Source organism: Salvelinus sp. IW2-2015, unplaced genomic scaffold, assembly GCF_002910315.2.
Source record: "Salvelinus sp. IW2-2015 unplaced genomic scaffold, ASM291031v2 Un_scaffold1159, whole genome shotgun sequence".
Classification (NCBI taxonomy): domain Eukaryota; kingdom Metazoa; phylum Chordata; class Actinopteri; order Salmoniformes; family Salmonidae; genus Salvelinus; species Salvelinus sp. IW2-2015.
Window position 1 is genome coordinate 237,523 of NW_019942758.1, and position 18,730 is coordinate 256,252.

Sequence of the window (18,730 nt, forward strand, 5' to 3'; positions counted from 1 at the left end):
TCTCAAATTGTTTGATTGTACAGAAAGGAGGGTTATAATATCTCTAGATTCAGACATCATATAGATAATTTTTTTGTTGCTGAGGACAGTGCGCTTTTCTTTGGGCGCGCAGGTCGTACACCGATTCTCCAATCAAATGCATGATTAATGAGTCAGGAACCAATCAAAATAACGAATCGTCCTTTTGTGGGTGGCAATTCAACCATGGAAACGCCCTCTTCACGTTTGTGGTTTAAAGGCCGATTGATCCTTTTGCTTGTACCGGGTGGAGTAAAACGAGTCTGAGGTGGTGAAATATTGGTCTAAAAACGCCAAAATCGTCGTGTTATTTGCGATAGCTTATCAACTCTTACCAGTCTCTCACAAAATGACGACGACAACTATATATTCAGGCATGGAAGCCGGAGCAAAAAGCAGCTCCAGGTAAGCATCATGACCTGTCAAGAGTCTTGCATTTTCAGCCAAATGTCAAATGATGCAGCCCTCATATAGACAGCTAAGTTAGCTAGCTAACCTTTAACTATCTGGTGAACAATAACTAACTGTCAAACAATACACAATTTTCTTAACCTGTTCGTATTAATGGCATTGTATATGATTTGTGAGAGGATGTATTTTACGATAAATGCATCTGTGGCCACAACCACCGTTGATTTTTGCCTCTTTGTATGTGGAACAGGCTAACCTTAGCTTGCTAGCATTTAGCTAGTGAATGTAGCTAGCTAACGACGTGCTCGTAGGTGTGTAAAAGCAAGTTAATGGTTCTAACTGATTGCCTTCAAATGAATCAACATTTGCGTGTTCTTTTATCCAATGCAGTGTGCAGGACACTAGAAACAGACTGCTAGCATGACACTTGTCGTTGGCTAGCAAATCAATTAGTTAATTTTATGGTTGGGTGGGGCCCCATGTGGAAGATGCTTTTTCTAGCCGACTAACGTTACTAGTATCCACGTTGCCAACCACGACCATGAAGCCCTCGTCCATAACTAGATTTGCTCAAATTAAATAATCACAAAACATATATTTGGCTTGTTACTGACTTGCAAAACCAACTATGCTAATCAGACATAAATTATTTTCCATCTTTTTTAACTGGCTTGATTAAGGTTGATATCAGGCCGAAGCAGCAGCCCCACATACAATGACATCTGGGTATTTTATGACCCACTGGTTGTAGTGTGGGCTGGGGGAACCTAACATGTCTGTTATGGTGAAAATCGATCAAGTGAGCTTGCACCTGGTTTACATTTATGCAAACACAAGGCATGTAAATCAAAAATATGTAGTTTTAATTGTTAATCTTAGCAGAAGGTATTGCTTTCTATCATCTCTAAATGCAGAGAAGCTGCCATTTCAAAGATTATTTCATGCTTTAAAAATCCTGAAGTTTGGTCTCCATGGGTTTGTCACACCCATTTTTCATCCTCTAAGACCTCGGCTTAAAGGTGGGTTCACTCACTGCAGGAAGAGAGTGGAGCCAGCAGGAGCCCATCTCTAGCATTTAGTGTGTCTGCCTAGATTAGCTCCAGTCAATGTGTCAGCTAACCAGGCCACCATAATGACAGGTGTCAGGAAGGCTTTGAAAGGAATTGGTCTTAATGTAGTGTTGTGCACCAGACGCTGACTTAATCCCCAAGTAGCCTGGTGATGATGCCCTTTGTCCTGTGCAAAATATCAGACAGGTGTGTGTGTGCACTTATTTTTTTCTTGAACAGGGACTCTTACTTTAAGGGTACAAATCCTAGTTTAAGGCTATACCAGTAAGAAAGATACAAGTTAGTCGAGGTATTTATTTTACTCAATACTTTTCTGATTGATTTGTCGCTTAGGGTCCTGCGCCCCCCTGGAGGAGCCTCCAACATCTCTTTTGGCAATGATGAGGAAAAGCCCCCCAATCGCAAAAACAAGATGGCCTCCAACATCTTTGCTGAACCAGATGACCCACATGCTCATCGGAGGAACAACCCACCTGGTAACCCATTACCCTACCACAGCCTCTTGTTTAATACTTAAACTGTGCCTCTATAGCTGTATGTAGCCTATGTAATTTATCAATACTCTTCTGTGCGTGTCTTTAAATCTTAAATTCATTTCTAAGTTTACTGTCTTAAGTTCAGTTTTCAAAGGTCTTAAAAAATGCAACAGATGACTACAGTGTGTCCGTTATAGTGCCGCTGCTTAATTGTTGCCATTGCGGCAATTATTACTATTTTTAACTTAAAATAATACTAGAGGCACACTTTCAAAATGTTAGAGCTATCCAACTATGTGTGTGTACGTCATGTGAGTCGAGCCGTTGCCAGAGGAGAGAGCAAGATTGCCTATACATATATTTTTTTAAATTAGGATTCACATTAGCTGTTGCAAAATCAGCAGCTACTCTTGTGTCCACATGGAACATGACGTACAGAACATTAATAGACAAGAACAGCTCATGGACTGGACTTCATTAATAAAAAATGTAAAAAGGGACACGTAGCCTACATATACATATCAATACATCTAGGTAAAATAGGGAAGAAGCAATGTGTTGTGAGGTGTTTCTTTATCTGTTTTTTGATACCAGGTTTGCTGTTCATTTGATGGAACGGAGTTCTATGCAATAATGGCTATATATAATACTGTACACTTTCTTACATTTGTTTTGGGGACTGGGAAAATACCTCTGGTGGCATGTCTGATGGGGTGTGTCAGAGCTATGTGTAAGTTGACTGCAAACAATTTGGTATTTTCAACACGTTTCTTAAGAATTAGCCCTTTGACTACAATGAAGAGCAAGACGTGCCACTTAACTAAGTCTTTCCTTGCATCACTCGACTGGACAAAAACCGAGAAGTCAAAACTAGAGCCTGCAGGACTTGCTTTTTGGAGTGCGGTTTCAAAAAAGCAGAGTATCTCTTTATTATGGACAGACCTCTCCCCATCTTTACAACCATTTGAATCTATGTTTTGACCATGACAGTTTACAATGAAAGGTAACGCCAAGTAATTTAGTCTCAACAGCCACACCGTTCATTACCAGATTCAGCTGAGGTCTAGAACTTAGAGAATGATTTGTACCAAATACAGTGCTCTTAGTTTTTATGTTCAGGACCAGTTTATTACTGGCCACATATTCCAAAACTGCTACAACTCTGTTAGGGGTTTCAGTATTTCATTCGTTGTGGTTGCTGACACGTATATGGTTGAATCATCAGCTTACGTGGACACATCCTTTGTTTTCTACCCAGTGGCAGGTCATTGGAAAAAATAGAAAAGCGGGACTAAAGAGATGCCCTGTGGTACACCGCACTTTACTTGTTTGACACTTTAGAGAAGCTTCCATTAAAGAAAACCCTCTGAGTTCTATTAGATGGCTCAATCACAATATGGCAGAGGTTGAAAAGCCAGAAGACATACAATACCATTCAAAAGTTTGGGGTCACTTAGAAATTGCCTTTTTTTTGTCCATTAAAATAACATCAAATTGATCAGAAATAGTGTAGATGTAAATAACTATTGTAGCTGGAATAAGCATTTTTTTGATTGAATATCTACAGAGGCTGATTATCCGCAGAGGCCGATTATCCGCAACTTTTCCATGTGAGAAATTGGCAGAGTTCCTCGGTCCAGTGTCTGTTCTTTTGCCCATCTTTTTATTTACCAGTCTGAGATGGCTGTTTCTTTGGGATGCTGGCCTTCTAGGCAGAGTCACCTCTTCACTGTTGACGTTGAGACTGGTGTTTTGCGGGTACAATTGAATGAAACTGCCAGTTGAGGACTTGAGGCATCTGTTTCTCAAACTAGACGCTCTAATGTACTTGTCCTCTTGCTCAGTTGTGCACCGGGGGCCTCCCACTCCTGCTATTCTGGTTAGAACCAGTTTGGGCTGTTCTATGAAGGGAGTAGTACACAGCATTGTATGAGATCTTCAGGTTCTTGGCAATTTCTTGCATGGAATAGCCTTAATTTTTCAGAACAAGAATAGACTGACAAGTTTCAGAAAAGTCCTTTGTTTCTGGACATTTTAAGCCTGTAATTGAACCCACAAATGCTGATGCTCCAGATACTCAACTAGTCTAAGGCCAGTTGTATTGCTTCTTTGATCAGAACAACAGTTTTCAGCTCTGCTAACATAATTGCAAAAGGGTTTTCTAATGACCAATTAGCCATTTTAAAATGATCAACTTGGATTAGCTAACACAACGTGCCATTGGTACACAGGAGTGATGGTTTTTGATAATGGACCTCTGTACACCTATGTAGATATTCTATTAAAAGTCACGTTTCCATCTACTATAGTCACTTACAACATTAACAATGTCTGCACTGTATTTCTGATCAATTTGATGTTATTTTAATGGACCAAAAAATTTGCTTTTCTTTCAAAAACATGGACATTTCTAAGTAACCCCAAACTTTTGAATGGTAGTGTACTTTTATTTTAACAGGTTATGGTCAATAATATCAAAGGCTGCACTGCAATCTAACAGTACAGCTCCCACAATCTTTATCAATTTCTTTCAACCAATTATCAGTCATTTGTGTCAGTGCAGTACATGTTGAGTGCCCTTCTCTATAAGCATGATGAAAGTCCTTTACAATTTGATAGACAACCCAAATTAGAGCTGGGCAGGTAAACTAAAATTACTGACACTGACTTTGCCCTCTTACCAAAGTTATTTTGCTTTCTTGGTGATTAGGCTGTAAAACATTTCTGCAGAATTTTTGGTGGTTCTAAATCCATTATTTGGTCAACAGTGATGTGCTTTACCTTCTTCCAGCAATGAAAGTACACTACATGTATGTGGACAGCTGCTCGTCGAACATCTTTTTCCAAAATATTGGCATTAATGTGGAGTTGGGGCCCCTCACCCTTTTTGCTGGGAAGGCTTTCCACTAGATGTTGGAACATTGCTTCGGGGACTTGCTTTTATTCAGCCACGCGCATTAGAGGTCGATCACTGAAGCTGGCCGATTTAGACCTGGCTCACAGTCGTCTTTCCAATTTATCCCAAAAGTGTTAGATAGGGTTGAGGTCAGGGCTCTGTTCAAGCCAGTCAAGTTCTTCCACACCGATCTCGTTCTGTATGGACCTTGCGTTGTGCAAGGGGGCATAGTCATGCTGAAACAGGAAAGGACTTTCCCCAAACTGTTGGCAGCACAGAATTGTCTGGAATGTCATTACGATGGGTAGCTGTTGCTTAGGGATGCAAACTAGTCACCTTTTGCAGTTTGAATCCAAAATGGGTGACTTATGTGATTTGTGTAGAGCTGAGAAGTTTGGGCGGGGAGACTTTGGATGACTACTGGTTGCATGTGAACGAGTGATACGCGTTTGGCTGAGCCTGGGATAAAGCAAGTATTAATCCAAACATTCACATAACCGAATGCAGCACGCGATTGAAGAGAGGAACAACCAATTTGCTAGTTACAGCATCAGCACTCGCTCTTTATAAAGGCAGTTGACCAGTTAATTTACAGCAGCATGTCCCCTGAACAACGAAGAGGTAGGTGAGAAGGTGATGACGCGTACTTAAAACCACTAGCATTTGGAAAGCTTGAGATGGTGAGAAAGTGTGGTACAAGTATTGTTAGCATTAAGTATCTTGCCAGCTGGATCAAATTCTCCGTTAGCCAGCCAGCCAGCCAGAAATGTTGGGCAACATTTGCCAACTTAATTTCACACCATAAACTCAATTTGATCAGTTATCTGGCTAATAAGGTCAGACGGCTACAACATCAGATGAAAGTTAGTAACCTAACCATTCGCCGTATTATTAACTGGTTTATGACTCCTTGCCGTTCCTCAAGTTATAACGTGTTAGTTGCTTACCAGACCCTGGCAATCTGAAATGTTACATTGTTTTCCCTCTACAGTACGTGGTACATTTTCAGATTGAGAGAATTAGGTGAAAGAGGCATTGCTTGTTAAACAAGTGGAGCTGGGCCTGGCTTAAGCTGGATGTCACCACTGTATAGAGGTGGGGAAAGTATGTGGTGTTTTTCCATCATTCAATACAGTGGATTAAAAGGGGTATGCCAGGTGTACACTGCCTGAAAGAGACCCTTTGTTGGCATAATTGATATCCTGCTCTGCTGGTACATTATAGAACAGATGTCCAAAGGCAGAAGGTGTACAATGTAATGTGTAGCCCTAAGATATTGCTTTTGTTTTCATTGACAGTAGCACTTGTGACTGGGGATTATGACACTTTTTTTTTTTAACTCAGTGAATGTTATTTTTGCACACATGTAGCCTTGTGTACTTGATCAATGTCTACTATAGTGCCCACTATAAAAGAGCAAAAAAATAATGTTTGTTTCATTCTATTTCTACTTAAGATGGGGGGGAGGTTTCTACTAAGTGTGTGTGTGGGGGGGGTCACAAGCGTTCTATTATAAATGGCTAACTGGAATGTTAATGTTTATTTTTTTTCTCCCAATACTTGTGTCATTTGCAGGAAAGTCTAGCCAACATAACATTTTGGATTGCTTTCTTTACATATTATTTTTTTAGCTGAAAGTTAGGTTCACATTAACAACTTATTTTACAGACGGATCATATTCTTTGTTTAATTAGTTAACTTCTTATGGCTGCAGGGCAGTATTGAGTAGCTTGGATGAAAGGTGCCCAGAGTAAACTGCCTGCTCCTCAGTCCGTTGCTAATATATGCTTATTATTATTAGTAGTATTGGATAGAAGACACTGAAGTTTCTAAAACTGTTTGAATGATGTCTGAGTATAACTGAACTCATATGGCAGGCAAAAACCTGAGAAGAAATCCAAACAGGAAGTGGGAATTCTGAGGCTGGTTGATTTTCAACTCATCGCCTATCGAATACACAGTGGGATATGGATCAGTTTGCACTTCCTACGGCTTCCACTAGATGTCAAAAGTCTGTAGAAACTTGTCTGCCTCTACTGTGAAGTGTGGCCGAAGGAGACGGGAATGAGTCAGGTCTACCATGAGCTGACCATGCTCTGACCATGCGCGTTCACATGCGAGGTAGCTCTGTTCCATCGCACATCTTAAGTCAATGGAGTTCTCCGGTTGGAACGTTATTGAAGATTTGTTAACTTCTTATGGCTGCAATCCCGTTAACGGGATGATATGACAACAGCCAGTGAAAGTGCAGGGCGCCAAATTCAAACAAATCTCATAATTGAAACTCTTCAAACATGCATGTATCGTATACCATTTTAAAGGTAGTCTTGTTAATCCCAACAGTGTCCGATTTTCAAATAGGCTTTACAGCGAAAGCACCACAAACGATTATGTTAGGTCACCGCAAAATCACAAACACAGCCATTTTTCCAGCCAAATACAGGAGTCACAAAAAGCAGAAGAGAAAATGAATCATTTACCTTTGATCTTCATCAGATGACACTCATAGGACTTCATGTTACACAATACATGTTTTCAATTAAGTTCATATTTATATCCAAAAACCTCAGTTTACATTGGTGCCATGTTCAGAAATGCCTCCAAAATATCTGGAGAATTTGCGGAGAGCCACGTCAAATAACACAAATACTCATCATAAACTTTGATGAAAGATACATGTTTTACATAGAATTAAAGATACACTTGTTCTTAATGTAACCGCTGTGTCAGATTTCAAAAAGCTTTATGGCAAAAGCACAATATTCAATAATCTGAGAACAGCGTTCAGCAACAAAAGGAAGCCATACAGTTACCTGCCAAATTGTGCAGTCAACAAAACTCATAAATAGCATTATAAATCTTCACTTTGCTGATCTTTGTCAGAATGCACTCCTAGGACTCCCACAAATGTTTATTTTGTTCGGTAATGTCCATTTATGTCCAAATAGCTATTTTTGTTAGCGTGTTTGGTAAACAAATCCAAAGTCAGGAAGTGCGTTCACTAAAAGCAGACCATGTCAAAAAGTTCCGTAACAGTCAGTAGAAACATGTCAAGCGATGTATTGAATCCATCTTTAGGATGTTTTTAACACCTCTCCTTCCCCCTAGCAGGGATTTAATTAAATGTTTTTGTACGTTTCAGTGCAAAAAAAGTATCCCTTTTGGGCCCTCACCAGTGTGCATCCCTGGACTTGCTAGCTAATTGGACCTGGGAGATGAACATGGGTTGTTTTTGACCTGAAATGCTTTATATAAAAAAAAGTTGTTGCTCTTTGTAGAATTTTGATGGTGGTTTAACTTTAAGGTGCATTGTCCGACTGGAGTGTGGACATCCCGTCTTTCAATAACCCACGGGTAAAGGCTCGTAATGACCAATGAGTAGCTTGGAGAGGTGGGACATGCAGTGCGTCAAATGGCTAAAATGGAACCAAGTTTTATTTTAGCGCCTGGCTATGAAGAATTCTGAATTCGCGTGAGCCGTTGTTTGAAATGATTGAATAACATGTACATTTTTATTTTGCAATGCTCACTGACGTGTGCTGTCTGGTCTGCATGTTAGCCACCTGTTGCACCCTCTACAACCACTGTGACTTATTATTTGACCCTGCTGGTCATCTATGAACATTTGAACTTCTTGGCCGTCTACTGTTAATCTCCACCCTGTGCAGCCAGAAGAGGACTGGCCACCCCTCAGAGCCTGGTTTCATCCTCGGTTCCTGCCTTGAGTTTTTCTTAGCCACTGTGCTTCTACATCTGCATTACTTGCTGTTTGGGGTTTTAGTCTGAGTTTCTGTATAGCACTTTGTCATCGACTGATGTAAAAAAGGGCTTTATAAATACAGCTGCTATTTAAACTGATGGCAGTATTTGTTGGACTACCAATACATTTTTTGGTGAATTATTACCCATGCATTCAACTGAATCCATCTATTCTGCCAACAATGCCTTACTTTGCGTTATGGATTATTTTTTGGGGGGTAAAATAACCTATTTTTAAAACCAAGTTTAGTTTTGTAGCATGCACGGTGGATTTTTTTTGATTTTTTTTACTGTTATGATAGTCTGTTTCACATTTGCCAATTGGTTAACACTGTCAGTTCCACTTTAAGAGCCAGCCCTAAATATACAACTTTTTGCCAACAGGCTCATTTCTGGAGGGGGATATCAGCAGGTGTGCGCAGACTTCACAAATGGTATTAAATTGCATTAAAAAGTCTTAAATTGAATTTCCTCGACCCTGGAGATACTCTGTATGTGGGATGCAAGTTGCAACTTCCTCCACAAGAGGGCAGATCATGTTCATGTATGATAATGTGACTCTTTTCTGTATACATCAATGATGTCTCTTGCTGCTGGTGATTCTCTGATCCACCTCTACGCAGACGACACCATTTCTGTATACTTCTGGCCCTTCTTTGGACACTGTGTTAACTAACCTCCAGACGATCTTCAATGCCATACAACACTCCTTCTGTGGCCTCCAACTGCTCTTAAATACAAGTAAAACTAAATGCATGCTATTCAACCGATCGCTGCCCGCCTGTCCAGCATCACTAATCTGGACGGTTCTGACTTAGAATATGTGGACAACTACAAATACCTAGATGTCTGGAAGGAGAGTTCAGTCTAACATCTCCAATCCAAAGTTACATTTTGAATTGGCTTCCTATTTCGCAACAAAGCATCCTTCACTCATGCTGCCAAACATACCCTCGTAAAACTGACCATCCTACTGAGCTTCGATGTCATTTACAAAATAGCCTCCAATACCCTACTCAATAAATTGGATGCAGTCTATCACAGTGCCATCCATTTTGTCACCAAAGCCCCAAATACTACCCACCACTGCGACCTGTACGCTCTCGTTGGCTGGCCCTCGATTCATACTCGTTGCCAAACCCACTGGCTCCAGGTCATCAACAAGACCCTGCTAGGTAAAGTCCCCCCTTATCTCAGCTCGCTGGTCACCATAGCAGCACGCGCTCCAGCAGGTATATCTCTCTGGTCACCCGCGAAACCAATTCCTCCTTTGGCCGCCTCTCCTTCCAGTTCTCTGCTGCCAATGACTGGAACGAATTACAAAAATCTCAAACTGGAAACACTCATCTCCCTCACTAGCTTTGAGCACCAGCTGTCAGAGCAGCTCACAGATTACTGCACCTGTACATAGCCCATCTATAATTTAGCCCAAACTACCTCTTCACCCTACTGTGTTTATTTATTTATTTTGCTCCTTTTCACCCCATTATTTCTACTTTGCACATTCTTCCACTGTAAATCTACAATTCCAGTGTTTTACTTGCTATATTGTATTTACTTCGCCGCCATAGCCTTTTTTTGCCTTTACCTCCCTTATCTCACCTCATTTGCTCACATTGTGTGTATATAGACTTATTTTTCTAATGTATTATTGACTGTATGTTTGTTTTACTCCATTTGTAACTCTGTATGTGTCGAACTGCTTTTCTTTATCTTGGCCAGGTCGCAATTGTACATGAGAAATTATTCTCAACTTGCCTACCTGGTTAAATAAAGGTGAAATATTTTTTCGCTTCACAGATATAAGAAAAGCTGTCACCGTGTTTGGTTGGGACAAAAATTGATAAGCCACAATCAACAGCATGATCAATGCTATGGGATGTCGCGCTGCCTTGAAGCAAATGGTCGCACCAGATACTGACTGGTTTTCTGATCCACACCCTTTTCTTTTTTTTTTACCAAAAGATGAGTAATGGTCACATCTGTATTCACAGTCATGTGAAATCCAGATTAGGGCCTAATGAATTGATGGCTTTCCTTATGAACAAACTTTTTCTTATAGTTTTGTTCAGTTTATGATAAATCCAACTTGTCTTTTATTTTATTTTTTAGCTGTTGCACAGGGGAGTTCCACATGTTATCTGAAAGGTGTGAGTGGTTTTTGGCTTGCCCCAGGCAGGATGCAGGATGTTGACTTGGTGTGTTCCCTGTCTTTGTGGCTGTGAACGCTATCTCATCCTCCTAACTTTCGTTTCTAGGACATAACTCGCGACCCCTTGTGATTTGGCAATAACAAAAAATAAACCATGAGCAGTAGGATCAATCCATGAAATGGCAGAGCTAAGCAGTTTGTCATTCTTTTGATTAGATGAGGTGTTTGGCTACTTATAACACTTATCAAGCATTTAAAATGGTATCACTGGCATGATGTCTGTAAATTTGAATGTAAGGCCTCGATCGCTTGGTGATTGATCCTCATTCCCTGGGAATTGTCTGGCTAAAACCATGTTAATTGTGTCACTTGTGTATCTACAGGTGGGAAGCCCACTGGAGTGCTGTGTGGAGAACCCTCGGCTCCACTGAGGAGATGTGCTGCCCAGTCGTCCTCCAACAACCACGAAGACGCCAATGCCGGGGTGAGATGGCTCAACGCTGATCACACACACAATCTAGAATTTCCCATGTTGACGTTTCCTCAAAGTTAAACAATAGGCGTTCATTGTTGAGGATTTCCTCTTTCACTTTGCTTTCATGTAGTTGGCCTACTCATTTCTGTTCTAATAAAGTACCCTTTTTCCCCTTCATCTCCTCTTAGAATGGAGACAATGACATGGGAAATGCTGGTGAGTACAGTTTTAATGTATTGCTTGCTAACTTCCACTTAATAAACAAGTTGTCCAAATTAAGATTACATATTCATGGGGGGGAAACATGATTTGTAGTGAAACATGATTTGTAGTTTACCATTAATAGTGTTTGTGTATTTTGACTTTGCTATTACCAGATGTTTAAAAGCTTCAAGTAGCAGTATTACATTTTATGCTTGAGTCTCAAGCATGTGAACCTGTCTGCTTTCCCATGTTTAGATAACACTGAGGTCATTCCCACCCCAGAGCAGAGGGATGAGGCTCCCCAGCCTCCCGGAGGCGCTTCCCAGCCTGCCGCAGGGATGACGTCAGGCCGCAGGAACCCCCCAGGGGGCAAGTCCAGCCTCATCCTGGGTTGAGGTCCGTCCTTCTCTTTCTCAGAACTCGCCGTCCTTTTCTCTTTTTTTAAAAAGAATCTCCACCTGTTCATCTGAGTCCAGGAAATTTGTCCCGTCCTCTTCTCCCTCCCCGAGTCTACATTGTTTTGATACTTTTTTTTTTTTGGTACGTTTTTTGTTGTTGACAGAAGCACTTTATGTACGTGATCCAAGCCCCTGGCATCTGTAATGCTGTAGTCACAGGCCTGCTGGGTAAAGGGCATGAGGTTTAAGTTGTCCCTCACTCCATCCGGTGTCTTTGGCAAAAGTTCTGATGCGCGATCAAAAAGGTTTTGAAAAACACAAAAATGGATACATATGAAATTGTTGCTTTTGCACTGTGTTCATTGAATGGCAAACTGCATGCACGCCTGGTTTGTTCCAAGTCCGACAAATCCAAAACATTTTGGGGAAGCCTTTGTTTAAAAAAATATATATAATAAAAAAAGGGAGGGGGAGGTAAGTTATACTGTGAATGTTTTTATTTTAAGGTTATGCTGGACTAAATTGAGTCATATTAATTGTTGGGGTACATGATGTAGTGTTGCATGAAGTTCGGGACTTAAACATTTCTATGGAAACTAAAATCCACACGGGATCCAAGCTCTCAAATCATACCCTGGCATTATTTCTGAAGACTAAATTCAGTGAATATGTCCTGAAATTGACATTCTTATGTCATGAAATGGAAAATAAGATTTAATTTTTGTATCTGTAGTCCTTACATGTCAAAGTTTTAACTTCAGTGCCAGGTTTGAGTGATTTTTATGCTCTTTTTTTAAAGGGGAAACTTTCTCAACAGGTTAAAGTATGCCTGTTTGTGTGTGGTCTCCATCTGATAGAATGACAAGTGACCTTATGACAGCTCTGCCTACTTCTCGTTTTGCCTAATCTTTTCATTCTCCATGTTGGACCAACAATTTGGTACGTTAAGCAAATTCTCCAGAGTTCTTGTTCAAACTTCTGTCACGGTCTCTCTTACAGGTCTGATGCCTATTTTACTGTCTGCCTTGTACAGGAAAACCTGTGGTTCAATGTATGTATTTACCCACACAGTTCAATTTTGTTCAAACGTAATTTGAATGAAATTGCACACATTGCTTTAGTGAATTCATGTTGAAGTGCTTTTCTGAAGATGTTGAATGGTCAGATGGGCTACATGACCGTTACTTGTTCATCCAAATTCATGCAGGTTTGTTTATCACTGTAAAAGTCGCAATGAATATTGGCACAAATTAAAAGTCATTTTTGACCATACACGGCTATGTCTTTATTTCTGATGGTAATGGCGCAGTTAGCTGTAGTAATTCAATAACCTACATAGATTTATATACTGGGTGGTTTGAGCCCTGAATGCTGATTGGCTGACAGCCATGGTATATCAGACCGTATTCCATGGATATAACAAAACATGTATTTCTTACTGTTCTAATTACATTTGTAACCAGTTTATACACTAATGGCAATAAGGCACCTCAGGGTTTGTAGTACAGTGCCTTTGGAAAGTATTCAGACCCTTTGTTTTCCAAAATTGTTTACGTTACAGCCTTTTTCTAAAATGGATAAATAATAATCCTCAGTGATCTATACACGATGACAAAGCAAAAACAGGTTTAACATTTCTGCAAACTTAAATCTTGAAATACCTTATTTACATTATTCAGATCCTTTGAGACTTGAAATTGAGCTCCGATGCATCCTGTTTCCATTGAGCAACCTTGATGTTTCTACAACTTGATCGGAGTCCACCTGTGATATATTCAATTGATTGGACATGATTTGCAAAGGCACAAACCTGTCTACATAAGGTCCCAAAGTTGACAGTGTATGCCCGAGCAAGAACCAAGCCATGAGGTCGACGGAATTGTCTGTAGAGCTCCGACAGGATTATGTCGTGGCACAGATCTTGGCAAGGGTACCACATTTCTGAAACATGGAAGGTCCCCAAGAACACATTGGCCTCCATCATTCTTTAATGAAAGTTGTTTGTAACAATCAAGATATTTCGTAGGGCTTGGCTGCCCGGCCAGTCTGGGGAGAAGGGCGTTGGTCAGGGGGGTGACCAAGAATCCGATGGTCACTGACGGCTCTAGAGTTCTTCTGTAGAGATGAGAACCTTCTAGAAGGCCAACCATCTCTGCAACACTCCACCAATCAGGCCTTTATATGGTAGAGTGGCCAGACGGATGCCACTCCTCGGTTAAAGACACGTGACTGCCTGCTTGGAGTTTGTCAAAAGGCACCTAAAGACTCAGACCATGAGAAACAAAATTCTATTGTCTGATAAGGAATCACTGTCAGTCCTTTTGAGTCAGTCTTTACCTGACAAAGTCATGTCAAAATTAACATTTTCACATGTGCCGAATACAACCGGTGTAGACCTTACCGTGAAATGCTTACTTACAAACCCTTAACCAACAATGCAGTTTTATGAAAATATTTACAAAAATAAAAACCAAATTAACACACGAGGCTAAATACAGGGGGTTCCGGTACTGAGCCAATGTGTGGGGGTACAGGTTAGTCAAGGTAATTTGTACATCTATGCATAGATAAATGACAGCGAGTGGCAGCAGTGTAAAAACAAGGGGAAAACAATGCAAATAGTCCGGGTGGCCATTTGATTAATTGTTCAGCTGTCTTATGGCTGTGTGCACTTGTTATTGACACAGTTCCTTCCTACACTGAATTCCAGCAGGACTAAGTCTGAGCCATGCTGGAATATTGATGACAATCTCTGCATTGCCTCCAGTGAATTCTCCTTTGTCAGGCCTCCATTCTTCCCCTGTGTCACTGTCAGGCCTTGCAGTAGCCTGTACTCATAGAGGCCAAGGGAAACCAGCCTTCCCCCCCAAAATGTACAAAAATAATATTAATAATGTATATTTTTTCCTTCAATTCGCAAGAGGCTGAATGCATCCAAGCGAGTAAAACATTGCCCCTCTTCCTTAGTATGTGTAGGCCATCTATCTGATGCTGTCTGGTCAAAAATATTGACATTGTTGCATTGAATGCAAGGGAAGCCAGCGAGCATATGGCCTCCCTTGATTAAAAAACTAATTATAATAATAGTAGCCAGTCAGTGTTGAGCTAAACTGAGTGAGCTCAGTTGTGAATTGTCCTGGCGCACCTAAAAAAGTGTCAAGGGAAGCCAGTTTGGATTTGGGTTCACACCATTCACAGTACATCAGTACACAGTACATTCAGCAGAACATCATTTGCAGAAAACAAACACATTTTTGCATCTCGTTGTCCAAGCTAAATAGGAAAGAACTCCCCTCACCTGGTTGTCTAAGTGTTAATTAAAAGGACAAAAACATGACCTGCAGACACTAGGCCATCCACGGAATCAGTTTGACACCCCTGCTCTACAAATCGGGTGAGTAGACATGTTTTTTCTACTTGCACGCATTCTCTCTCTCACACACACTCTCACATACTCTCTCACACACACACACACACACATTATATTGAAATGTTGAAGTTGAAATGGTACTGGAATAGTGGAGGCAGTCCCTGTTTTCATTTCAACTTGCAGTAACTCTCCGTGGTTCTAAATCAATAGTTGTTTAGTAGTCTGATACTGTAAATCAGGGGTGACAAACTCATTCCATGGAGGGCCTAGTGTCTGCAGGTTTTTTGTTTTTCCTTTCAGTTAAGACCTTGACAACCAGGTGAAGGGAGTTCTTTCCTAACTGTTTGTTACACGCAAAATGCAATGTGGACTTCACCGGACAGGTGTTGCTCTCTCGGTTTTGTGACGAAACAAAGGTGTGGTTGAATTTATTCTGACACTGTGTCTTCTTATTGTTTCTGCCTTAGGCCTATATATCACGGTGTCAAGGCATATGAACTAACAGGTTATAGAGCAAACAACACAATTATCACAACACATAGGCTGTAATATGGCTTTTTTCTTCCTGGCTTGTCTTCCCCGGGGATTTTACCCACGCACCACTACTGAGGCCTTGTGAAGTGGGAGGACCATAGACCACAGCCACATCCTTGTGGGAGCAGAGCTGTTCTTCCATCCCTATGATCAGTTGTCAATGAGTCCCCCGGCCTGTAAATGTTTGAAGACTTCTAATTGCTCCAAAACGTTTCGATGAGCTTGTTGTGTGGGGGATAATAAACTAGCAGAACTACCGGGTGCCCGTCCACAACTGATGTCCTCAAAATATACTTTTTGTAGGGGAGAGTGACTCCACCAGACATCCAAAATGCTGTGTTTTTTAATTTGGGGTGCTTGTGCCTTAACGTTGTCTCTGTTTGCCAAATGTGGAATGAAAGCAGTCTAAGCACCCTATGATGCAATAAATCCAACTGATTTATCTGATTAGCAGCTGTTGAGTAGGGGAGTTCCGCATGCTGTCTGAAAGGTCAGGTGGGGAGACTGAGTGGGTTTTGCCTTGCCCCCAGGCAGGATGTTGAATTGGAGTGTTTCCAATTAATCGCTCACTCTTCCTCCAAACTTTCATTTCTAGGTCATAACTCGCAACCTCTTGTGAGGGTCAATCCATGAAATGGCCAAGCTAAGCAGTTTTACAAGCTAAGCAGTTTTACAAGCTAAGCAGTTGTAGTTTCATTCTACTTCATTAGATGCGGTGTTCGGCTGCTTATAACGCTATCAAGCATCTTAAACATTATCACTTTTGACAATAGACGTCTGTAGATTAGAATGTAGCTCTTTATCATTTGGGGATTAGCCAGTTAATTCGCTGTCAATAAATGAGAATCAAACTGGTGGGAAGGCCACTGGAGTGCTATGTGGAGAGCCCTTTGCCACACTGAGCTGCTGCCCAGTCCTCCTCCAACAGCCACAAACACTCCAACGCCGGGGTGAGATGTTGGCTTAACACTGTGTTCGTGTGTGTGTGTGCGATATCAATCTAGAGTTTCCCGTGTTGTCATTTCCTCAAAGTTAAACAATGGGCGTTCATTGTTGAGGATTTTCTCTTTCACTTTGTTTTCATGTAGTTTCTCCTTTCTGTTATGTTTTCTAATCACCTACCGTTTTTCCATTCATCTCTGTATCACATCCAGCTGTGATTGGGAGTCCCATGGGGCGGCGCACAATTGGCCCAGCGTCATCCGGGTTTGGCCGGGGTAGGCCGTCATTGTAAATAAGAATTTGTTCTTAACTGACTTGGCTAGTTAAATTAAGGTTAAATAAAATTCTAAATTCAAAAATCTCCTCGTGACATGGGGAATGCTGGTGAGGACAGTTTAATGTGTTTTTCTTGTGCTCTTGCTGATTACTATTTTTCTCCTACAGGAGAAAGGCCCATTTTCTACAAAAAACATTTGTGTTTATTTATCAGGGAGTGATGCAGCACCACCCTTACTTCCCACAGCTATGTTGAAATGTTGAATATTTAGTGCATATAGGCTTGTTTCTGTCTATGCTATTACCACATGTTTAAATGCTTAAGAGTCTCAAGTATGTTATCCTGTCTCCTTTCCCATGTTTAGATAATGATGTAGGTGCAGAGGCCATTCCTGCTCCAGATCAGAGGGATGAGACGCTCCAGCTGTCAGGAGGGTTCTCCCAGCCTGCCGCAGGGATGCTGTCATGCCACAGGAACTCCCCAGAGGGTAAGTCCAGCCTCATCCTGGGTTGAGGTCCCTCTCCTTCCTTCCCTATCGCTCTCTTTCTCCGAACTCTGCCATCCTATTCTCAAAAAAAATGATTCAAAAAAAGAAGAATCCCCAACCGTTCATGTGAGTCCAGGAATGTCGTCCCACCCTCCTCTTCCTTTCCTCCCTCCCCGAGTCCATTGTTTTCCATTGTTTTGATACCTCTCTTTTTTAATATTTGTAAGAGTTTTTTGAAAGAAGCACTTTATGTATCTGATCCAAGCCCCTGGCATCTGTAGTGCTCTAGTCACAGGCCTGCTGGCTAAAGGGCATGAGGTTTAAGTTGTCCCTCACTCCATCCCGGTGCCAATGGCAACAGCTCCGATGCGCAATTGTTTTTTATGGTGCGAGACTACAGAAGAGGAGGGAAATGGACAAGAGGGACCGTACATACACAAACGGGACCCAGAACTTACCAGGTTCAAGTGAGCCCAGACATAATGTGGTGGCGTCACATTAACCAAATGCATTCCACGGAAAAAAGCACAACAATCGAGAGAGAACAGGCACAGAGAGCTCCTGAGAGTGACACACAAGGAACTGTAGAGGATGGTGGAGCAGTAAAGAGACCCCAGGCTGAAAGAAGGGAACGTGTTGATGAAGGTGCTGCTATAGCAGAAGCTATAAGGGAGCAAGCACACACTGAGGATGTTCAGGAGCCTCCAGACAATCCTAGGCGCTACCCAGAACGAAGGCACAGTCCACCAGACAGACTGGACTTATAAACAAACAAACAAAAACTAACTGTTCAAGTTCAAATTAAAAGATGCAAAATAACTACAACAAGTTCTGGCAAGCGTTTCACACTGGTTACGGATCACCAGCCATTGCTTTCCATTTTCAGTCCAAAGAAAGGCATTCTGGGAATGCCAGCAGCCAGGTTACAGCGATCCGCCTTGTTCCTTGCCAGTCATATGAATGACATTGAGTTTAAGCCGTCGTCCCTCCACACAAATGCAGATGGATTATCCAGACTGCCGTGTACAAGAGAAAGACAAAGGAGTGTGGATGCAGTGGACATTTWCCATACCGCTCAGCTCGAGGCACTACCGGTCACAAGCACAGTTATCAAACAGGAGACAAGGAAAGATGTGACCTTGTCAAAAGTGTACACCTACACCATGTCAGGATGGCCAGTTACAGGCAGAAAGGAGCTGACTCCGTATTTCCAGCGGAGAAACGAAATTACAACGTACCAAGGATGTTTGATGTGGGGAAT

The 18,730-nt window shown here is 41.4% G+C and overlaps 1 protein-coding gene across 2 annotated transcripts; it reads left to right on the forward strand.

Moving 5' to 3' along the window:
• The first annotated feature begins 219 nt into the window (after window positions 1-219).
• LOC112069933 (jupiter microtubule associated homolog 1) lies at window positions 220-12,399 on the forward strand. 2 transcript variants are annotated; one of them, XM_024137331.2, is made up of 5 exons: window positions 220-423; window positions 1,833-1,975; window positions 11,166-11,266; window positions 11,446-11,473; window positions 11,717-12,399. In XM_024137331.2, exons 1-5 carry the CDS (start codon window positions 368-370, stop codon window positions 11,854-11,856), a joined length of 468 nt encoding a protein of 155 aa, XP_023993099.1. In that variant the 5' UTR covers window positions 220-367; the 3' UTR covers window positions 11,857-12,399. The 2 variants fall into 2 exon arrangements, with proteins under 2 accessions (XP_023993099.1, XP_023993100.1); XM_024137332.2 differs by having other exon boundaries at window positions 272-423; window positions 11,744-12,399.
• Window positions 12,400-18,730: the final 6,331 nt, after the last annotated feature.